The sequence below is a fragment of the Pituophis catenifer genome, unplaced genomic scaffold (assembly GCF_029215685.1).
Source record: "Pituophis catenifer annectens isolate HBS135680 unplaced genomic scaffold, rPitCat1.0.hap2 SCAF_2, whole genome shotgun sequence".
Taxonomy (NCBI): domain Eukaryota; kingdom Metazoa; phylum Chordata; class Lepidosauria; order Squamata; family Colubridae; genus Pituophis; species Pituophis catenifer.
The window spans coordinates 150,703,655-150,727,951 of NW_027256882.1; the positions used below are offsets into that span (position 1 = coordinate 150,703,655).

Sequence of the window (24,297 nt, forward strand, 5' to 3'; positions counted from 1 at the left end):
ACCATACTTGATGATATCAAAAAGGTACTGAGAGGTCAGGTAGAGCTAGAATAGGGTCACTATCCTCAACCTGCTCCTGACAGAGATCCCCCAAACATGTAACCAATGCCATTTCCATCCCTTGGAATGGATGGATGGATGGATGGATGGATGGATAGATGGATGAATCCATCCATCCAGACTGACTGACTGACTGACTGACTGACTGACTAAATGGGAGCCAGATAATCTGCTTTATCCAGGATTTGCAGAAGCTGCTGATTTCTTGCCATCAGCAAGTACACTTGAAGCAGAAAAAATAAGTACATCAGAAGTTCCCTTATTCTGAGTCAGAACCTCGGTTTCTTCAACTGTTTTGTTAACCCCTGGAGGACAGCAATTTAAGCAGGATTTTTCAAGTTCATTGGGGAGATGCCAGGGAAAGACTCTGCAACCCTCCTGATACAAACTACATTCTGCCAATTTGAGAGAGAGAAAAAGAAGAGCTCATATCGATTTTGCACATGCAACATATTTTCTTTTGGAGTTAGTTGCGGGTTCCTAAGAACACACAAGGTGACCTAGAATAAAATATCAGGTCAAAGTTAAGCCTAATCAGCGTTCTGCTTCCACGTATGCCCCAGAGCCCATACATGAGGCAAGAGCAGACTAGCCAGGTTTCGAAGAATTAGTAGAAATAGGTTTCTCCAATTTGGGAAATAATAAATAGCCATCACGTTTATCATCATCTGTTGGCTTTTTTACAATTCTCATTCTACATCTGGTACCTAACAGGCAGGGATCGGGCCATCCTGACGATTATAAACTGAATGTGTTGGTTGGTCGATTGGATTTGACCAGGAAATAATTGGCTCTAAGCGGTATCGTTTATCCCCTGCGATGATCCATCACGAAACCTCTTTTCTTCTGCGTCTTGCACACCCGGCGTTCACTTAAACCCAGAAAATATGTAACGTCCTCAACCCATAGAAAAAAAATGTAGTCCTTGTTTCCTGGTATGGACGCGAGTGAGTTTAATCTCCCGGATTTGCCTTTTGCGTCTTCCCACTCACGCCTCATAAAACATCCCTCATCGAAGGCCGGGTGCCCTTTCTATGCACTTCTGGGGGGTGGGGGGCGCCACCCATTTCGAGCCAACGCCATCGGAAGCTACCCAACTCGCTCTATACGGCTACCCTAATTTTTAAAAAAGGACTAGGCTCTTTCCCCGGGGGGGGGGGGAGTAGCAAAGCCAGGGGTACTGTGCAGTACGGCTTGCTTCTAGGCGTGCAGTAAGCGGAGGGGACGGGATCAGTAAGGAAGGGCGAGGATCGGGAAGCAGAACCAGCAAGCAAACACATCCAGCCGCCCTTGATGGTGTCGGTCAATTGGGAGAACCTCCTTTCCTCTCCTCTCCATAAAGGCTTATCAGGCGGCTCTTTGCCTTGCGCACAAGCGCCCCCGCCCGCCGGCCCACGTGATTTCTAGGAAACGCACTTAGCGCCAGTGCAGAAAGTTTCGGTTTCCTTTCCTTTCCTTTCCCGCTTATGTACATATAAAGCGGTGACTTCGCTCCGGCGCCGCAGTCATGGCTACCTTCATCGACCCGTTGTCTATGTTCGGGCTGGAAGAGGAGCTGACTTGCTCCATCTGCCTGTGCGTTTTTCAGACGCCGGTCACTACGCCCTGCGGCCACAATTTTTGCCTGCCTTGCCTGGAGATGACCTGGATGGAAGTCGAGGACACCTTCAGCTGCCCCCAGTGCAGAGCCTCTTTCGAAACCCGTCCTGAGCTGAAGAAAAACACGGTGCTCTGCAAGGCGGTGGAGCAATTCCAGATCAGCCAAGATGGCCTCTACAAAGAGACGGGCGAGGAGAAGGCGAAGAGCAGCCCGGCTAAGCCGAGGTCTCCCTCGCCAGTGGCCTGCGACAGCTGCCTGGTGGTCGACGCGGCCAAGACCTGCTTCACCTGCATGGCCTCCTTCTGCCAGGAGCACCTGGGGCCCCACCTGGAGAGCCCGGCGTTTAAGAGCCACCAGGTGGTTCCAGTCGTGAAGGAACTTCAGCAGAAGAAGTGTCAGGCCCACAGCAAGCTCCTGGAGTTCTTCTGCCAGGAGCATGGAGTCCCCATCTGCTGTTTTTGCCTGGTTTCTCACAAGACCTGCTCCACTACCCCACTAAAAGAGGCCAAGGAAGCAAAGGAGGTGAGGAAGGAGTGGATGGTGGCTACATTGGTGTGCTAGGCGTGGGAGACACAGGGGCACCTTGATTATTTTCTATTTTCTATTTTCTATTCTATTCTATTCTATTCTATTCTATTCTATTCTATTCTATTCTATTCTATTCTATTCGAACATTCCCCCCCCAAAGTGCCAAGTCTGCTTGAAGTGTGAGGACATTGTTCCAAAATAGCAACAAAGGAGTAATCATTTATCTGATGATTACTCATCTTGTACAAAGTATCCAGGAACATCTTACTACTGAAATAATTCAATTCAAAGATGGCTGCCAAGGAAGATTTAGTCAATTAGTATAAGCAGTATCACAAAGATGCTCTGCAAACATTCATATCTAGGATAATTAGAGTTTAAGAGGGTATAAATCTCAGTTGACAATAAAAAGACGGGCCTATATAAGATGGGGGAATCTTGTCTCTTGAAGACAAAACCAAAAGATCATCTTTATTCTAGCATATACAGGTAATCCTTGACGGGGGTAGAATTTCTGTTGCTAAGCAAGGGGTTTGTTAATGAGTTGTGCCTGATTTTATGACCTTCAGTGCAGTTAAGTGAATCTGACTTCCTGCATTGACGTGGCATGTCGGAAGCCAGCGTGGAAGGTCACAAATGGCAATCAGATGACCCTAGGAAGCTTCAACCATCATAAATAACATGCTGGTTGACATGCGCCTGCAATCTGATCGCGTGACTCATGTCACTTTTTTCAGTGCCGTGGTAACTTCAAACAGTCACTGAACAAACAAGAAGTTGAGGACTGCCTGTAATATCAGGTACATAAATGACAGTTCACCCCACCTATCAAACCAGAACTTTGCGTGGCAAAGCGAGTAAATTTGTCACTTTTGATGTAAGATTAGGGCTTTTGACAGTGGTCACAGTCTGCCAGAAATCTTGAAGTTCAGCATTGACTAGTGGGGTCATGTTTCAGCTTCCACTTTTATCTGCAAAATTGAAACATATTGCTAGGTTGAGCCATAGATGTAATTGTTCCCATTTTTAAACGGGGAAGACTTGATTCTATAGTACTATTGTCTTAATTAGTTTGGAGTCCAGCGGAGCTAATACATTGAAATAAATGAATTAAGTCTACTGAGCATAGTTTAGCAAGCTTTATGCTCTGGCCTTAGAATGGAAGCTTTAAGAATGGATGGGGAAAATAACTATTTTGTGCCTGGAATATACAGGCCTTAGATTGGGGCCCTGTACCAAATCATGTTAGTCCTTTGACTGAGATACAATGTATAGTAATAAGCCTAGAATCTTACCCATAGGCTGCTTTTGTTGATTTAAAATAGGCATTGAACTCCATTTTGAGAACCCTCTGTTGGGAAAAACTCAGGTGAAAAACTTTTGAATTCTTGACTTGGAATAAGATATAATTCACAAAGTTCAGTTTCAGGCAAATCTCTGTACACAAGAGTGTTAAGGTAATGATTTAATAGCTGAATAGCTGCTGTTTCAAAGGTGTTTCAACAGGTTTCAAACTCAATTGCGTCACAGGGCGGATCGTGACGTATCATGACTTTTTTGCCTTTGCAGAGCTGGGGTGGGAGTGGCCTGCCCGTGACGTATCCAGCTCGTGGGCCGTCAGTTTGACCGGCCTGTAAATCTATCTACCTTCAGTAGGTCTATATTAGAATTTGCTCCCGCAGTGTTGTTCTTAAACTGGGGGTGATGATCTCCAAGAGGGTAATTTGGGCAATTACCAAGGTAACGGAGCAATTTGTGATTGCTTATTGATGAGTCAAGGATCCAGTATGGGGCTATTGTTGCTGAAATAAACAGTAACGATGCCTTTAACACCATCAAACAACCTGCCTAACCCAGGTCCTTGGGAAGGACTCGGTAGGTGAGTAAAAATGCCAACTCCAGTCCAAACACCTGGCTGATCCTCCTGGCAACCATAATATAACATTGATGCTTGTGTAAAATAATGGGGGTTTGGATTTGGGGGGAGGGAGGGTTGACATCCAAGATTACAAAAAGAGGTAATTTTACAGTAGTCCTCCCGGCTGGACTATTGTAATGCTCTCTACATGGGGCTCCCCTTGAAGAGCACTCGGAGGCTCCAACTGGTCCAGAATGCGGCCGCGCGGGTGGTTATGGGTGCAACTCGTTGCGCCCACGTGACACCCGTCCTGCGCAAGCTGCACTGGCTCCCAGTGGTCTTCCGGGTGCGATTCAAGGTGTTGGTCACCACCTTTAAAGCGCTCCATGGCATAGGACCCGGGTACCTTCGAGACCGACTTCTGCCACCAATAGCCTCACACCGACCAGTCCGCTCCCACAGAGAGGGTCTCCTCAGGGTGCCATCGGCCAAGTTATGTCGGCCTGCGACACCCAGGGGGAGGGCCTTCTCTGTGGGAGCCCCAGCCCTGTGGAATGAACTGCCCCCGGAAATACGTAAGATCTCCGACCTCCGGGTGTTTCGCTGCGCACTGAAGACCCTGTTGCTCTGCCAGGCCGGGCTATTAACATAACGATTTTAAATTGGGGTATTTTAAATTTCTGGGATTTTAATTGGAGCCTAATAATTATTATTATTATTAATTGGGTTAAACTTTAAAAACCACTGCCATATATGTTCCCACATATGCTATATATGACATCTGTTACTCTGCGTTACTCAACTTTCCCTCAATAGCCAAAGGATCTTTCCCTTGTTCCTACATGCTCCAAGTCACTGAATTTTATGTCAACTACCATCCTTCAAATAAGGTAGCTTCTGTCATGTGTTGCTAAGTAATGGGTTTCAGTAGTTAACATCCCTAAACATCTGAAGCTGAATTGATAACAGCTTCTTTTACATTTAAAAAAATACTTTTACAGTAATGTTTACACTGTTGGTGTTGAGTCGTTATTTTATTTCATTCTGATTTTGTTTTGTGTGTATCGGCTTTGGCCAGATTTGAAGCTATATTTATCTACATAGTTGTCAGCTCCATCTTTGGCCCACCATTTTTTTCCACTCTGCACAACATTAAAAACCCAATTTTTTTTAAAAAAATAATTTTTTGAAGATGTAACTGCAGATGTGTCCTTTTAATCAGAATCCTGAAGTAAAACTATTATCTCCTATCAGTGGTTTTGTTTTCTTACCGTAGTAGCTGGCATGCTGCTATGTAGTAGCTGGTTCCGAATGTTGTTTTTAATCTAAAGAATATTTTTTTTGTTCTCTTACAGTTACAACTGAGGAAGAGATTAACAGAACTCCGTGACTTGAATGACAAGGCTGCAAAGTCCATGGAAGAAGTACGAACGCAGCAAAAGCAACTCAGTGTAAGGAAAGAATTCTTTTTAAATGGAAGTTCACGTCTCTTTGCAAGTAGGACGTGGTAATGTAAGAGGGCTGCCCCAGTTTCACTATATAGAGGTCCACCTTGGAGTTATGCATTGTGTTTAGTGACACTGTATGTGTGTGTGTGAGAGAGAGGGGGGGGGAGGGGGAATTGTGTCAAAGGGCTTTGCTATTTCTAAGATTGCCTTTTGCTGTCACCATTTACTTGAGTTTTATAATATATGAGGTAGCTGAGATTCAAATAGGGGAAAAAATGAAGTTACACTTCTTTCAAAATATTTTAAGACTGAGTTGTACTATAAAAAATGCCTCCTTTGAATTATGATTTCATGTACACATTACAGTAGTCCTCAGTTTACAGCCACAATTGAGCCCAAAATTTCTGTTGCTAAGTGAAACATTTATTAACAATTTTGTAAAAGTTTATTTTCTTGTAGTTAAAATTTGCTTTACTTAAGGATTAGAAACAGAATTGCCCATGTTTTCAGACTTGTCAATTCAAAATTTCTAATAGCTGAAAAGTAGCTAACAAGCAATTTCTGAATGTGATTAGAAAAGGAAGTACAGGTAGTCCTCACATTATGACAGTTCACTTAGCGACTGTTCAAAGTTACGACCCCAAGTCCTTACAACACAGTCCCGAACGCAGCACCACGGTAGTAGTTCACTCTTATGACCAACTGCAGAGAAACTGCAACATTCCCCCTGCCTATCCCCCAGCACCACACACACAGAGGGACCTAATAGGGACTGGCCCTGCTATGGTAGCCCACCAGCTCCTCCCAACCCAAAAGGCTAACTTACGTTTCGAAGATCCAGAGTTCCTCCTCTCACCTCAAGCGAGCTTTCTCCTCTCCGGCCTCTCTACTGCAGGGTTTGTACAGCAGCATCGTTTCTTTTTCTGCTCTTTGCACTCCAAAAGCGGAGCGGTGAGAGCAGAGGAACAGTGGGATGAGAACACCCTGCTCAGCCTGGCTCACTCACCAAGGCTCCCTGCACAGGACACCTGATCCGATTTTGGAGCGCTGGGCAGCCTCAGTGAGTCTGAAGGAGCGTGAGATTGTGTCCCCAAAGGCTTCTGTTCTCCACGCGAAAAGCATTTGTAAAGGGCAGGAGGCCTGAAAGGGCATGAGATCACTGTCCCAAAGCCCTCGATCCCCTTGCAAAAGCTTTTGCTGCGGAGAACAGAAGCCTTTGGGGGAGCAATCTTGCACTGCTTTCAGGCCTCTCTTCTGCTTTCCAAAAAGTTTTACAAAGGGACGGAGGCCTGAAGCAGCCAGAGATCGCTGCCCCGAAGCCCTCCAGACCTTTGCAAAACCTTTTGACATGGAGAATAGAAGCCTTTTGGAGCGCCAGGAGGAGGGAAAAAAATGTGGCAGAGAGGCTGGAAAAGAGAGAGCTTGCTTTGGTCATCAAGTTCTTCAAAAGGTAAGTGAGTCTCTATAGGCCCAGTGCCTTTGGAGACCTGGTGGGGCAGGATGGTGGGGAGGCCTTGGGTGGTCAGAAGCACTAGGCCCCCCATGGTCTTTCCCACCCTGAGATACCTCATGTGCACTTAACGGCCTGCATATTCAATTAGCGAATGCATTGGGTAAAGCAGGAAGGAATCATGTTCATTTAACATGATCCAATTAACAAATCCTCGGGTTACGAATGTAATTGGCAGGCTCTATTACAGTTGTGTCAAACTGGATTTCTTCAAGGGCCGGAACAGCATTGTAGTTCTCCGTGGGCTGGCCTGGGGGAGGGAAGGAGATGGGACGGATGGCCTCCTGCAGCAATTTCCCAGCCAAAAGTGGGCCTTGCAGAAGCCCTGGGCAGCCCTCCACATCCTATTTTCAACCTGCACAGCCTCCTGCAGCGCTCTCTGGGTGGAAAACTGGCTTTACAGAGGCCCCAGGCGGCCCCCTGTGGCCCATTTTTGGCCTCCACGACCTCTTGCAGCACTCTCCTGGCTGAAAACAGCCTGTTTTGGCCGGCAGAGGCACCACAGGCTGGTCCTTTGATATTTCCAGGCCGGCCCCGTGGCCAGATCTAAGTATCCTGTGGGCTGGATCTAGCCCGCGGGCCTTGAGTTTGACATCCCTACTCTATTACATTTGTAGCTCGAGGATTACCTGTATTTGAACTTGGTATCCTTTTAAAAATGCTAACTATACTTTGAGCAAGATGGCTATTCCCTCATCTCCCTGTGCTCAAAACTTATAGAAGACTGCTGCCTTGTGGTCTCCTCAAGAGGACAAACGGAAGCAATATTGGGTGATCTCCCACTGTCTCTTTGTCTGGAGGGGTTCCTCGAGCTGATCTGTTCACCAGCTGTTCATTCTTACTGTGTTTCCCCAAAAACATGACCTATTCAGAAAGTAAGTCCTAGCTTGATTTTTACATGTGCACCCTATATAAGCCCTCTCCCCTCCCCCCCAAAAAAGCCCTAATTAAGACCCCCACAGTCCAGAGTGCACAGGCAAAAATTAAGCTAGGGTGGGGATGTGGGGCTGGAGTTGCTCTACTACTTACGTTCAGATAGTTACGTCCAGGCCTCACATACCTTGGCCCATTTTTTCTGCAGCCAGCAAAGTTTTCCTGAAAGCCTCTGTAGCTGATAACAGAGCTCCAGATCAATCCGGATCTCTGTTATCAACTGCAGAGACCTTCAGGAAAGCCTTGCTGGCCTTGCCGGCCGAAGAAGTTCCTGAAGGCCTCTGATAGCAAAAAAGAGGCCAGGGGTGATGCGCACAAATGAGGTGAGTCAGTGGATGACCCACCCACCCCCGAAAATAAAACCTGGTGCCTTTTTTGGTGGCAACAAAATTATAAGACAGGGTCTTATTTTCAGGGAAACACGGGTAGTTGTGGTTGTCAGCTCCATGTTCAGTCCACCATTTCTTCCTCCAGAGGTCTCCCAACTATTTCTCCATTTCCCAGCCTCCTAATAAGTAATGTGGCATTACTTCATTTCCAAATCATTTTTTTATTTTGATGATATTGTCCCTTCAGAATACCACTAGTCAGAAGCTGGATTTGCTGAAATCGAAATTCCTAGAACCAGTAGCTTTAATTCATGAAGAAGAAAATAATTGTTGGAAGAAAATCAAAACAGAAGAAAAAAGAGTCTTGGATAAATTTGAATACGCCCATACAGTGCTGGGCAAGAAGAAGAATGAAATCCAGAGGGAGCAAAATGAAATTGAAGTGACCTTGGCAGAGATGGATGACACCACATTTTTAAAGGTAATTTTCAGGTAAAGGTAAAGGACTCGCTAATTTCTCCAATTAGGGAGGTCCTTTCTCCAGTGAAATCTTTCCTGACCTGCTTGTCCTATAGATGTATGTGTTGAACTCCCAGAATTCCCCATTGCTGAGAATTCAAAGAGTTGCCCAGAAAATTGCACAGTGGGGATGGTTGTTTTAGTGTCTTTAGACTAAGAATACAGATGGTAATGGTCCTAGTTTAACATGCCCAATCTGATGCTCTCTGGATGTTGTTGGTCTTCAACTCCTAGAAATAATAAATTCTGACAGTTGAGACGGGCATTCCTTTCCCCGCTTGGAGTCTGTTTAAAAAAAGAAAATGCAGGATGTACAGTATACTCCACTATTTTATGATGACTATGATCATAATTTATCACTTAAAGCTTTTATGTACCCTGAGAGCTTATGCACCGAAGACAAATTCCTTATGTGTCCAATCACACTTGGCCAATAAAGAATTCTATTCTATTCTGTTCTATTTTCTATATCTGTGATGACGAACCTATGGCACGCGTGCTGGAAGTGGCACGCAGAGCCGTCTCTCCGGGCACGCGAGCAGTCGCCCATTGCTCTTCTGGGTTCCAGTGCACTCGCCAGCTGGTCTTCATGTGTGTGGGAGCACTGGGAACTGGAAGAGCAGCTGCCTGGTGTGCATGCACGTGCCAGAAAGATGATCTTCCAGTTTCCAGTGCGCGCATGCTCACTGGCCAACTGGTCTTCGCACGCGCATGCGTCAGTGGTGAAATGCAAATTTTTTTTATTACTGGTTCTGTGGGTGTGGCTTGGTGGGCATGGTGTGGGCATGGCAGGGGAAAGATACTGCAAAATCTCCATTCCCACCCCAGCCAGAGGTGGTATTTGCCGGTTCTCCGAACTACTCAAAATTTCCGCTACCGGTTATGCAGAACCTGCTGGATTTCACCCCTGGCATGCGTGCCAGAAACTGGAAGACCAGGTGGCCGGTGCGCATGCGCACGCCAGAAACAGGAAGATCATCTTCCCAGTGCGTGCATGCACACTGGATGGCTGCTCTTCTGGTTTGCACGAACTCCCATTTCGGTACTCAGTGCTGAAAAGGTTCGCCAACACTGTTCTATATAATGTGTCAAGCACTGTGAAAGGAAGTAGAGCTCTTTGTTGGCTGGAGTTCAGATGATCGCAAGTCTTAATGCTTTTTTTTTTAGAGATCAACAAAACTGCGGAAGATATCCTTCAACGATGTATTCGTTCCCAGAATAGAGTTGGATCAAAACCTGCTAGGCACTTTTTATAAGAAAGCCTGTAACCTCAAAGACGTTACAGCACAATTTTTGCGTATATCTCAGGAACAGGAAAAAAAAGGTCCTTTTATTTATTCATTTATTTACTGGGATTGTTTTTGGGGTTTTTTTTCGTTTTCACATATTTTATTCTAGCTGTATTGCTAACGTATGAAAATGTTTAATAAATTAACTGACTTTAGTTAATAAGATTTTTGGGATAGTACAGGTAATCCTTGACTTACAACAGTTCGTTTAGTGACCATTGAGAGTTACAGCATTGAAAAAAATGATTTATGACCATTTTTCATGCTTACGACTGTTGAAGTATCCCCATGCTCATCAGTCAAAATTCAGATGCTTGGCAACTGACTCATATTTATGACGGTGGCAGTGTACCGGGGTCATGCTATCCCCTTTTGTGATCTTCTGACAAGCAAAGTTAGTGGGGGAAACCTGATTCGCTTAAAGACCATGTTACTAACTTAACAAGTGGCAAGAAAGGTCATAAAAAGCGGCAAAACTTAACAAATGTCTCACTCAGCAACAGAAATTTTGGGCTCAAATGTAGTCATAAATCGAGGATTACCTGTATTGCTAAACCATTGGTTATCATGAAGAAACAAGTTTGCAAATATATAGTGTACAAGATAGCTATGGTCCTTCTCCTACAGCAGGGGTGTCAAACTTGAGGACCGCAGGGTGGATGAGTCACGCTAGCCACATCCACCCCCGGTTTAGCAAAGGGGAAAAAAGTCATGTTATCTCACATAGGACAACATGACGCCACGAGTTTGACACCCCTGTCCTACAGCATTTAACTCTACAGGTAGTCCTCAACTTATGACCACAATTGAGCCCAAAATTGATGCTGCTAAGTGAGAAATTCAACAACTACAGCTACGCCAAACGAGGCGTTTTTTGGGCGCTGGCCCTGGTGGCTGCTCCAACTCTCGTGCCAGCTCTGCACACAGCTGGCCTGAGAGCTGCAGCACCCACCAGACCCAGGATTGTAGCCTGGCACCTGCAGCACCAAGTAGGCGTGCAGGCTGGCGCTCAGTAGCCCAAAGAAGACGCCTTCCTGCCGGAGTTCCTTGTCCAGCTGGGAAGTGGTTCCCACAACTGCCCGATTCTCAATCAGCCGGCTGCATGGTAGGAGGGGGCTTCCTGCCCACCTGAAAAAGAGGCTGGGTTGCATAAAGGGGCTTTCCCCCCCAAGACCCTCTCAAGTACCGGGCTGCGGGCTCCACCACAGGGAGCCTCAATTGGGGCCAAGCTCTTGGCAACCGATTGAGGTAAGATGATTCTTGAAGGGGGTGTGAGACGTGTGGGGCCTCCTGTTGCTTTTTCAGCCTCAATTGGCTACAAAAGCAGCCATGATTCTTGCCATTTCTTCTTCCCCACACCTTTGCTGGGCATGGCAGGGCTTCCTGCCCCTCACTTCTCCTCCTCTCCATCCCTCCCCACCTGTCACCCCCAAATTGTGCCCCAAAATAATAAACCCCCCCCGAAAATAAGGCCAAGCCCTTATTTCAGGGTTCAAAAGAAAATAAGACCCTGTCTTATTTTCAGGGAAACACGGTACTTGGCAAGGAGTCTCTGTGAGGCACGATCTCAGATAAGCAAATCTTCACATGATTAAACAAAAGTAATTGTCTCCTGCAAACACCACTCCCCTTTTGCTCCTATTTATTCCCTATGGGAGGGGCCATTCAGTGTCCACTTGTGCCTTTACTCCTGAGTCGACCCCTGTTCCTTAATCATTCCCTTCTCCTGACAGCTCTGCACATGCGAGCAACTGGAAAAGGCTCCAGCTATTCTTCTGCCCCACTTATCTCCTACTCCGAAGGTAGCAAATAATTTTTGGATGGCCCTGGCCCCATCTCTGCCTCTGACGTAGAGCCCTCATCAGAGCCTTTCCCAGACTCCAGGTCTGGCCCATGTTCCTACCCAACCTCCTCATTGTCTGAATCTGCTTCCAGCTCTGCTAGCGGGCCACAACAGGGCCAAAGAGACGTGGGCTGGACCCTTACAGTTTCCAGGATGGCCACACGGGCCAGATTCAGCTTCATCGTGGCCCGGATCCAGCCCACGGGCCTTGAGTTTGACACTCCTGCTATAGAGGAAGAAGATCCTTCGAAGAGCATGAATTCTCTGTCAGACTCTTTCTGGAGGTGTTCTGCACGCTCCTGGGTTCAGCTTAATGGTCACTCACTTGCACACATACACTTAGTTGAGATCTTGTAAGCCCCCATAACTACCTACCTGTGTTTTTCAGATAGGGCCTGCTAGGGCATACAACACACACCTGGTCTAGAGCAGAGAAATAATAACACAAGGATCACTTTCAAATGAGTTGAAATGCTGAGGAACATCAAGTTCTTCTGGAATTCACAGAGATGCAATGAATTTAAAGTGTGGGGAGAATTTTATTGGTTGCCATGTACATTTGCTCACTCCCATACTTAAAGTCATCCCCATTTGCCACATCCTTCTCAATTAAGCTGCCACAAACTAGATAGAGGAGTAGAAGCCACTAAGTCCATATCCAGAATAATTCAAAGAACGGGTGAGCTTCAGGACCCCTTCTATCTCCCAAATACTTGGTTTGTTGATTCACAACTCCAGTAACTGCTGATGAGTTTGATGGAATTACCTTGTGCTGAGCACCCAGCCTCCTTCCTCTGCTTCTGACAACATTTCTCCTTTGTTCCTTGTTTCCATCTTACCTACCTATTCAGAGGGATCCTTTTGACAAGATTCCTGGCTTTTGTCGTCTTTGTTTATGTTCCTTTAGGTAATCCTGACGCTTCTGTACTCCCATTGAAGACGCCCATGGTGGAAGAGGTATGCCCAGCAGCTGCAGGAAAAACTAGTGAGTATTTAGAGCAAATCATAGTGATAGATATTCTTTGCACATGGTGGAGTTTTTGAGATCAGAGCAGGTGGTAGGAGTCTCTGGTGGAGCATTTAGCTTCCTGTCTGAAGGACGCTGTTCTTTAGCTTTCTCGCAAGGAAGAGAAGGACAGAAGGAGCTTCCCTCATTGGTCCATTAAATGTTGGAAGAGTTGGAACTTTATGTATCATTACAACCATTGCATGAGATAAAACAGCAGCTAGTGATGAGTACTGGGCATTTTGTTACTTATGATAATCCTCCATCCCTTGATTTTTCTCCACAACCCTTTGAGACAGTCTAGACCAGGGGTGTCAAACTCTCGGCCTGCGGACCGGATGCATCATGCATAGGCCACACCCACCCCAGCTCCGCGAATGGGAAAAATGTTGAGAACGTGTTGTCATGAGTTTGACATCCCTGGTCTAAACTTAAAAGCAACTGTCCCAAAAGCAGTCAAGCTGAGTTAGGATTTTGGATCACTTCATTGTAACCTGACACATATGTTTTATCACACAAGTTATTTACCCTTTGTTATTTATCAATTAATATGGCCACTTACCTATCCGAAGTAATTCAAAATGGATGTCCTTTTCAACATTTTTTCAGTACCAACATTTATATATACATTTCAGTATCATTCCTTCACATCTTGCTGTATGCAGATCTCTCTTGCTTTAGTTTCATCCCTAATATTTTTTATCACATTTATTTTTAATTCCATTCACTTGGGTAGAAGCTGTTTTCCAGTCCTTTTCATCTCTTTCCAAAACACTTGGCTTACATGATTCAGCAAAGTGTTTTCTTTTTTTTTTTTTAATTATATTTTTATTGTTAAGGAATAACAAAAAGGAAAAAAAAATCAATACAAAAAATCAATAGTAAGGAAAAAAAAATTTTTTTCCCCCCAACGTGCTATACAAACGGAAAGGAAGTTTTAGGAACTTGAAGTCTTCAATTCTTCCAGAAATCTCTTTGATAAGGTACTGGTGCCGATTCATCCAATCTCCCAAGTGCAAAGTCCACAAATGGTTGCCAAGTGTTCCAAAAAACATTTTCTTTATATATACCACTTCTAATTTTAATATCACAAGTCAATTTATCATTTAATGCAAATTTCCATGTTTCATTGTACCATTCTTCTAATTTTAAATCAACATTTAATTTCCAATATCTAGCAATTATAATTCTCCCCATTATAACCAAAATCCTCACCAATTCTCTTTCTCCAGTTGTTAATGTTGTTTCATTCAATATTAATAATAATATGGTTTCCAATTTCAATTTGACCCTCTTCTTAATTATTTCAAATATTTCATTTTCTATCCTAGACCAAAAAAGTTCAACCCCATTACATTTACACCACATATGAACATATGTCCCAAGTTCCACTTTACATCTCCAACACATTTTATCCACTTTATTATCCATTTGAAAGAGTCTTATTGGGGTCAAATACCACTTCCAAATAACTTTATAATTATGTTCTTTAATCCTTATTGATAATGTCCTCATTATTCTGCTAACCCAATTCATATTCCAATTTTGATCAGAAATTTCAATACCCAGTTCTTTTACCCAATTCTCTTTCATTACCCTTTGTGGATTATTATCAGAGTTAATAATTTTATAAATTTTACTAACTAATCCCTTTGGCCCGATTTCATCTTTTATTATTCGAGATGTCAAATTTTCAAATTCCGTTTCCTTTCTGCTCTCATCATTCCTTTCTTTGCATTTCCTATTCCATTTATTCATTTGAATTCTTTCAAACCAATTAATGTTTAATTTTCCATAAATTTCCTCTTTCCTCATTTCATTTTCTATAAATTTCAACCATTCACTAATTGTTTCCACTTTCTCTTCTATTATAATCCTCTCTCTATTACTATTTAATTTCATTGGGCAATTCTCTTTCAGTTTACCTAAATACAATGCGTCTGGTATTAATTTTTTTGCTACTCTGTCCCAATTTTTAGTCAAACTATTTAACCAATAATTGCAAATTTTAACCTTACCTTTAAAATTTTCCAAAAACCATTTGTAACCAAACTTCTTTATTTCCTTCATTTCCAAATTACCCCAAAGTTTAACATCTCCTTTTAAAATTTTTACTACTGTTTTTATATTAAATGCTCTATAATAGTTTAATAATTTTGGAATTCCTAAACCACCTTGTTTTTGGTTCTGATACCACATTTTCTTAATCAGTCTTGGTTTTTTATCCCCATTACAAAATTTATCTAATTTTTTTTGATATACTTCAATGTCCTTCTCGGTTAAAAAAATTGGAAGCATCTCGAATAAAAAGTTAAATTTAGGAAGTAACATCATTTTACATAAAGCTACCCTACCAAACCAAGATAACTTGAGTTTTTTATATTTCCCAATTTTCTCTTCAATTTCTTTTGTTACTATGTCATAATTTAGTTTCTTTAAATTTTTAATTTTAAGTGGAAGTATAATACCTAAATATCTTAAATTATCCTTTATCCTAATTCCAAATTGATTTTGTAATTTTTCTAATTTATTTTCCCTATCAATTTCCATTAATAATTCTGATTTTGCCCAATTTACTTTCAAACCAGTCATATCTTCAAATTCTTCCAAATGTGTTTGAACTCTTTTTATATCATTTGTAATATTATTTAAAATGACAAGAGTGTCATCTGCATATAAATTAACTTTGACGCCTTTATAACCTATTAATTCTGAATCCTCTTCAATCAAAGTTGTTAAAATTTCCATTGCTAATAAAAATAGGGTCGGAGACAGAGGACAACCCTGTCTTGTCCCTGCTTCCAAATTTATATCTTGTGTAAATATACCATTTACCTTCACTCTTGCCGTACCCCTCTGGTACAATTTGGAAATAATATGAATAAATTTATTTATTGAGTTTGACACTCCTGCTATAGAGGAAGAAGATCCTTCGAAGAGCATGAATTCTCTGTCAGACTCTTTCTGGAGGTGTTCTGCACGCTCCTGGGTTCAGCTTAATGGTCACTCACTTGCACACATACACTTAGTTGAGATCTTATAAGCCCCCATAACTACCTACCTGTGTTTTTCAGATAGGGCCTGCTAGGGCATACAACACACACCTGGTCTAGAGCAGAGAAATAATAACACAAGGATCACTTTCAAATGAGTTGAAATGCTGAGGAACATCAAGTTCTTCTGGAATTCACAGAGATGCAATGAATTTAAAGTGTGGGGAGAATTTTATTGGTTGCCATGTACATTTGCTCACTCCCATACTTAAAGTCATCCCCATTTGCCACATCCTTCTCAATTAAGCTGCCACAAACTAGATAGAGGAGTAGAAGCCACTAAGTCCATATCCAGAATAATTCAAAGAACGGGTGAGCTTCAGGACCCCTTCTATCTCCCAAATACTTGGTTTGTTGATTCACAACTCCAGTAACTGCTGATGAGTTTGATGGAATTACCTTGTGCTGAGCACCCAGCCTCCTTCCTCTGCTTCTGACAACATTTCTCCTTTGTTCCTTGTTTCCATCTTACCTACCTATTCAGAGGGATCCTTTTGACAAGATTCCTGGCTTTTGTCGTCTTTGTTTATGTTCCTTTAGGTAATCCTGACGCTTCTGTACTCCCATTGAAGACGCCCATGGTGGAAGAGGTATGCCCAGCAGCTGCAGGAAAAACTAGTGAGTATTTAGAGCAAATCATAGTGATAGATATTCTTTGCACATGGTGGAGTTTTTGAGATCAGAGCAGGTGGTAGGAGTCTCTGGTGGAGCATTTAGCTTTCTGTCTGAAGGACGCTGTTCTTTAGCTTTCTCGCAAGGAAGAGAAGGACAGAAGGAGCTTCCCTCATTGGTCCATTAAATGTTGGAAGAGTTGGAACTTTATGTATCATTACAACCATTGCATGAGATAAAACAGCAGCTAGTGATGAGTACTGGGCATTTTGTTACTTATGATAATCCTCCATCCCTTGATTTTTCTCCACAACCCTTTGAGACAGTCTAGACCAGGGGTGTCAAACTCTCGGCCTGCGGACCGGATGCATCATGCATAGGCCACACCCACCCCAGCTCCACGAATGGGAAAAATGTTGAGAACGTGTTGTCATGAGTTTGACATCCCTGGTCTAAACTTAAAAGCAACTGTCCCAAAAGCAGTCAAGCTGAGTTAGGATTTTGGATCACTTCATTGTAACCTGACACATATGTTTTATCACACAAGTTATTTACCCTTTGTTATTTATCAATTAATATGGCCACTTACCTATCCGAAGTAATTCAAAATGGATGTCCTTTTCAACATTTTTTCAGTACCAACATTTATATATACATTTCAGTATCATTCCTTCACATCTTGCTGTATGCAGATCTCTCTTGCTTTAGTTTCATCCCTAATATTTTTTATCACATTTATTTTTAATTCCATTCACTTGGGTAGAAGCTGTTTTCCAGTCCTTTTCATCTCTTTCCAAAACACTTGGCTTACATGATTCAGCAAAGTGTTTTCTTTTTTTTTTTTTAATTATATTTTTATTGTTAAGGAATAACAAAAAGGAAAAAAAAATCAATACAAAAAATCAATAGTAAGGAAAAAAAAATTTTTTTTCCCCCAACGTGCTATACAAACGGAAAGGAAGTTTTAGGAACTTGAAGTCTTCAATTCTTCCAGAAATCTCTTTGATAAGGTACTGGTGCCGATTCATCCAATCTCCCAAGTGCAAAGTCCACAAATGGTTGCCAAGTGTTCCAAAAAACATTTTCTTTATATATACCACTTCTAATTTTAATATCACAAGTCAATTTATCATTTAATGCAAATTTCCATGTTTCATTGTACCATTCTTCTAATTTTAAATCAACATTTAATTTCCAATATCTAGCAATTATAATTCTCCCCATTATAACCAAAATCCTCACCAATTCTCTTTCTCCAGTTGTTAATGTTGTTTCATTCAATATTAATAATAATATGGTTTCCAATTTCAATTTGACCCTCTTCTTAATTATTTCAAATATTTCATTTTCTATCCTAGACCAAAAAAGTTCAACCCCATTACATTTACACCACATATGAACATATGTCCCAAGTTCCACTTTACATCTCCAACACATTTTATCCACTTTATTATCCATTTGAAAGAGTCTTATTGGGGTCAAATACCACTTCCAAATAACTTTATAATTATGTTCTTTAATCCTTATTGATAATGTCCTCATTATTCTGCTAACCCAATTCATATTCCAATTTTGATCAGAAATTTCAATACCCAGTTCTTTTACCCAATTCTCTTTCATTACCCTTTGTGGATTATTATCAGAGTTAATAATTTTATAAATTTTACTAACTAATCCCTTTGGCCCGATTTCATCTTTTATTATTCGAGATGTCAAATTTTCAAATTCCGTTTCCTTTCTGCTCTCATCATTCCTTTCTTTGCATTTCCTATTCCATTTATTCATTTGAATTCTTTCAAACCAATTAATGTTTAATTTTCCATAAATTTCCTCTTTCCTCATTTCATTTTCTATAAATTTCAACCATTCACTAATTGTTTCCACTTTCTCTTCTATTATAATCCTCTCTCTATTACTATTTAATTTCATTGGGCAATTCTCTTTCAGTTTACCTAAATACAATGCGTCTGGTATTAATTTTTTTGCTACTCTGTCCCAATTTTTAGTCAAACTATTTAACCAATAATTGCAAATTTTAACCTTACCTTTAAAATTTTCCAAAAACCATTTGTAACCAAACTTCTTTATTTCCTTCATTTCCAAATTACCCCAAAGTTTAACATCTCCTTTTAAAATTTTTACTACTGTTTTTATATTAAATGCTCTATAATAGTTTAATAATTTTGGAATTCCTAAACCACCTTGTTTTTGGTTCTGATACCACATTTTCTTAATCAGTCTTGGTTTTTTATCCCCATTACAAAATTTATCTAATTTTTTTTGATATACTTCAATGTCCTTCTCGGTTAAAAAAATTGGAAGCATCTCGAATAAAAAGTTAAATTTAGGAAGTAACATCATTTTACATAAAGCTACCCTACCAAACCAAGATAACTTGAGTTTTTTATATTTCCCAATTTTCTCTTCAATTTCTTTTGTTACTATGTCATAATTTAGTTTCTTTAAATTTTTAATTTTAAGTGGAAGTATAATACCTAAATATCTTAAATTATCCTTTATCCTAATTCCAAATTGATTTTGTAATTTTTCTAATTTATTTTCCCTATCAATTTCCATTAATAATTCTGATTTTGCCCAATTTACTTTCAAACCAGTCATATCTTCAAATTCTTCCAAATGTGTTTGAACTCTTTTTATATCATTTGTAATATTATTTAAAATGACAAGAGTGTCATCTGCATATAAATTAACTTTGACGCCTTTATAACCTATTAATTCTGAATCCTCTTCAATCAAAGTTGTTAAAATTTCCATTGCTAATAAAAATAGGGTCGGAGACAGAGGACAACCCTGTCTTGTCCCTGCTTCCAAATTTATATCTTGTGTAAATATACCATTTACCTTCACTCTTGCCGTACCCCTCTGGTACAATTTGGAAATAATATGAATAAATTTATTTATTGAGTTTGACACTCCTGCTATAGAGGAAGAAGATCCTTCGAAGAGCATGAATTCTCTGTCAGACTCTTTCTGGAGGTGTTCTGCACGCTCCTGGGTTCAGCTTAATGGTCACTCACTTGCACACATACACTTAGTTGAGATCTTATAAGCCCCCATAACTACCTACCTGTGTTTTTCAGATAGGGCCTGCTAGGGCATACAACACACACCTGGTCTAGAGCAGAGAAATAATAACACAAGGATCACTTTCAAATGAGTTGAAATGCTGAGGAACATCAAGTTCTTCTGGAATTCACAGAGATGCAATGAATTTAAAGTGTGGGGAGAATTTTATTGGTTGCCATGTACATTTGCTCACTCCCATACTTAAAGTCATCCCCATTTGCCACATCCTTCTCAATTAAGCTGCCACAAACTAGATAGAGGAGTAGAAGCCACTAAGTCCATATCCAGAATAATTCAAAGAACGGGTGAGCTTCAGGACCCCTTCTATCTCCCAAATACTTGGTTTGTTGATTCACAACTCCAGTAACTGCTGATGAGTTTGATGGAATTACCTTGTGCTGAGCACCCAGCCTCCTTCCTCTGCTTCTGACAACATTTCTCCTTTGTTCCTTGTTTCCATCTTACCTACCTATTCAGAGGGATCCTTTTGACAAGATTCCTGGCTTTTGTCGTCTTTGTTTATGTTCCTTTAGGTAATCCTGACGCTTCTGTACTCCCATTGAAGACGCCCATGGTGGAAGAGGTATGCCCAGCAGCTGCAGGAAAAACTAGTGAGTATTTAGAGCAAATCATAGTGATAGATATTCTTTGCACATGGTGGAGTTTTTGAGATCAGAGCAGGTGGTAGGAGTCTCTGGTGGAGCATTTAGCTTCCTGTCTGAAGGACGCTGTTCTTTAGCTTTCTCGCAAGGAAGAGAAGGACAGAAGGAGCTTCCCTCATTGGTCCATTAAATGTTGGAAGAGTTGGAACTTTATGTATCATTACAAACATTGCATGAGATAAAACAGCAGCTAGTGATGAGTACTGGGCATTTTGTTACTTATGATAATCCTCCATCCCTTGATTTTTCTCCACAACCCTTTGAGACAGTCTAGACCAGGGGTGTCAAACTCTCGGCCTGCGGACCGGATGCATCATGCATAGGCCACACCCACCCCAGCTCCGCGAATGGGAAAAATGTTGAGAACGTGTTGTCATGAGTTTGACATCCCTGGTCTAAACTTAAAAGCAACTGTCCCAAAAGCAGTCAAGCTGAGTTAGGATTTTGGATCACTTCATTGTAACCTGACACATATGTTTTATCACACAAGTTATTTACCCTTTGTTATTTATCAATTAATATGGCCACTTACCTATCCGAAGTAATTCAAAATGGATGTCCTTTTCAACATTTTTTCAGTACCAACATTTATATATACATTTCAGTATCATTCCTTCACATCTTGCTGTATGCAGATCTCTCTTGCTTTAGTTTCATCCCTAATATTTTTTATCACATTTATTTTTAATTCCATTCACTTGGGTAGAAGCTGTTTTCCAGTCCTTTTCATCTCTTTCCAAAACACTTGGCTTACATGATTCAGCAAAGTGTTTTCTTCCCCCTCTTAATCTTAACTGATCCTCTCTATTGCTGATTGTATTTTTGCAACTGTCCTTTGTTTCTCTGTTCTTCTCCATGTTTTGCAGCTAATGTTCCCTAATACACAATTTGTCTCACCTCATAGCTTTCTTCACCTAATTTTTTTTCATACAGTACTTCCTGTTAACATCACTCTACACTCTGTAATATATTGTAATTCATTTCATATCAAATCTTTGCTCATTCTATAGGTATCCAGAGTCGGTGGGATGCAGGTAATAATTGTGTTACCTCACAACTCTCAAGATTACAGTAGAAATCCTAGCTTGCATAGAAAACTAAAAATGAACTTGGAATAAAGCTGGGCTCTGCTTTCACTTGTGGCAAATATGCCAAAATTGACTGGCATTCTTCTTTTCCAAGGGAATGATGTAGATGCCACTGGTATAACTAAGGATAATCTAAACTGCTTTTTTTCCCCAAAAAACTTTTTTCCCCCTTGTTGCAAAATCTCTTGGGCTGGCTTTTGACTTGATTCTGGCCTCTCTATTTTTCCAAAAGTCTTAGCTTATTATTGGATCCCTGCTTTCTACTATCTATGCATTCCAAATAATCAATTTGTTTATATAGCATTTGATTTTTTGTTTCAGTAATCATGTTGAAATTTAAGTAATTTAAGGAAGTAAGCGGTACTTACTTAAGAAATTTAAGTAAGTACCGCTACCACACCGGTAATTTCCACATAGCTAAAACAAATTATTGGGATAATCAAGTTCAAATTGGTAACACTTTTTAAAACTTCAATAAATCCTAATAAGAGCTAGCCAGAGGATCTCTTGCTTGCCCATTCCGAGAGAGTTGTTTGTCTCGTTCCCAAATAACTAAATTGGGCACATCTTTTTTCTTTTCAGAACGGAGAAGACGGCTTAAAAAGCGCCGTAAATTCAACCAATCTTGTGACTTTCCGCCTGCCAATGAACTCCACTGATTAAAATTTGAGGAATAGCTGCCTCTGCTGAAATTTCAGAAAACTTCAACAGGGCATTTGTTGGCATGGAGTAGAAATAATTGTGCTGTGGTCTGGTCATGAGAAAATTGCACCTGTGGCTTGAGCCCTATGCAGATACTTTTTCTTTGTACAATTAGATACATTTGTTTGCTACCTCTGCGCTTTCAGTTGTGTCTATCAATTTAATGTACTCCATACATTTCAGTGGCGAGATTTAGTCTGATGTATTTGGGTCCTCAGCTTTTAGAAATGTAGTGCATCTCAAAAGAGCATTCTAAATGTTTAAGGGAGTAATGGTTACATAGGCCTTCTTAAAATCACAAATATTTATTTGCGGCCTTGGTGTAAAGACTGCTAATGAATATTTCTCTCACCATCTGTTCTTTACAGATGTTAAGTTATTGGTTTCTTGTAAAGGATCTCCGTTTGCATTCCTCAATTTCTTTCATTCCACAGGGCAAGAGAACTAACCAATAGAAATGGCACTTTGACTTATATACTGCCTCACAGTGCTCCACAGCCCTCTCTTAAGCGGTTTATAGAGTCAGCATATTCCCCCCAACAATCTGGCTCCTCATTTTACCAACCTCAGAAGGATGGAAGGCTGAGTCAACCTTGAGCCGGTCAGGATCGAACTGCTGGCAGTCGGCAGAATTAGCCTGCAATACTGCATTCTAACTACTGCATCACCACAGCGCCTAATGAGTTCTAGTGAGATTAATGCTGAAACAAACTAGTTAATAATGGTAAATGCTTACTGGAGATTCTTTTAAAGAAGGTTAGGGAAGACCAAGAAATCAAGGGGTTAAGGATAAGGAAAGAAGAATACAAAGTCCAGGCCTTTGCTGATGACCTTGTGTATATAGTAGAGAAACCACTAGAATCAGCACCAAAACTGTTTAAGAAATTAGAAGAATTTGGAGAAGTGGCAGGATTAAAAATAAATCAAAATTAATCAAAATTAATAACAAAAAATCTCACAAAGAAACAAGAAAAAGAATTGGAGAATACTATACAAATTCAAACAACTAAGAAAATAAAATATCTAGGGATTTAGCTATCAGCAAGAAGCTCGGCAATAAAAAAAACAATTACGATAAATTAATAATACAGATAAAGAAAGATTTAAACAACTGGAGAAATTTACAGATATCATTAATGGGAAGAATCTCCACCATTAAAATGAATACTTTACCAAAACTCTTATCCTTATTTCAGGTCATGCCAATAAAATTAGAAAAAATCTTTTTTGAAACATTGAATAAAATAACATCCAAATTTATATGGCAGGGGAAGCGCCCACGAATTAAACTTAAATTACTACAAGATTCAAAAGATAGAGGGGGCACAGCACTCCCTGAATGGGAAATTTACTATCAAGCGGCTGTGTTATCCTGGGTAAAAGAATGGATGGAATTAAAAAATAACACAATACTAACAATTGAAGGATATGAAATACAAGCAGGTTGGCATTCATTCCTTTGGGATGAGAGACACAAAACACATACCTAATTCAAAAGACACATAATAAGGAATGCACTATACAAATTTGGTTAAAAATTAAAAAACAGCACTACTCGAAAATACCGATCTGGCTTTCACCATTAGAAGCAGTAAGGCATCCAAATCTAACAGAACTCAAAAATTAATAAGATACAAAGACTTAATTGAGCAACAAGGAAAATTGAAAAAATTGAATTGCGTTATTTTATTTGCCAGCTGAACTCATCATTTCTGGACTGTCAGACTCTCCGTAGCTTGCCAACTTCTTATCAGTAAGCTACGTGTTTCCGTATCCGCCCACATTCCTTCACTTGCTTCTCACACTCTTTCCTTTGTTCTCTTGCCAGAGGTCCGGCTGGACCGGCAGGAGATCTCGCTTGCCAAAATGTAACAATTAACTTTTTCTTAGTTAGTGAGGTGTTTTATTTTCTTTATAACAAATAAAAGTTTTATTAGAGACTTTTCTTCGCGTTTCTTTTCAAAATATTGCAACAAGGAGGAGCCACGATCCATCCTCTAATTAAACCAGGGTCATTAGTCCCAGAGCCAAACATGGGATTAATTGATGCCCTGACATTTACTATCAAGCGGCTGTGTTATCCTGGGTAAAAGAATGGATGGAATTAAAAAATAACACAATACTAACAATTGAAGGATATGAAATACAAGCAGGTTGGCATTCATTCCTT

At 40.8% G+C, this 24,297-nt stretch overlaps 1 protein-coding gene across 3 annotated transcripts; it reads left to right on the forward strand.

Annotated features, from left to right (window-relative positions):
* Positions 1-1,528: 1,528 nt before the first annotated feature.
* LOC139312746 (E3 ubiquitin/ISG15 ligase TRIM25-like) lies at positions 1,529-24,067 on the forward strand. 3 transcript variants are annotated; one of them, XM_070937787.1, is made up of 9 exons: positions 1,529-2,182; positions 5,402-5,497; positions 8,514-8,747; positions 9,953-10,109; positions 12,825-12,902; positions 16,517-16,594; positions 20,209-20,286; positions 21,348-21,371; positions 22,008-24,067. In XM_070937787.1, exons 1-9 carry the CDS (start codon positions 1,568-1,570, stop codon positions 22,082-22,084), a joined length of 1,437 nt encoding a protein of 478 aa, XP_070793888.1. In that variant the 5' UTR covers positions 1,529-1,567; the 3' UTR covers positions 22,085-24,067. The 3 variants fall into 3 exon arrangements, with proteins under 3 accessions (XP_070793888.1, XP_070793889.1, XP_070793890.1); XM_070937788.1 differs by lacking the exon at positions 21,348-21,371; XM_070937789.1 differs by lacking the exons at positions 21,348-21,371; positions 22,008-24,067 and having other exon boundaries at positions 20,153-20,282.
* The last annotated feature ends 230 nt before the right edge of the window (positions 24,068-24,297 follow it).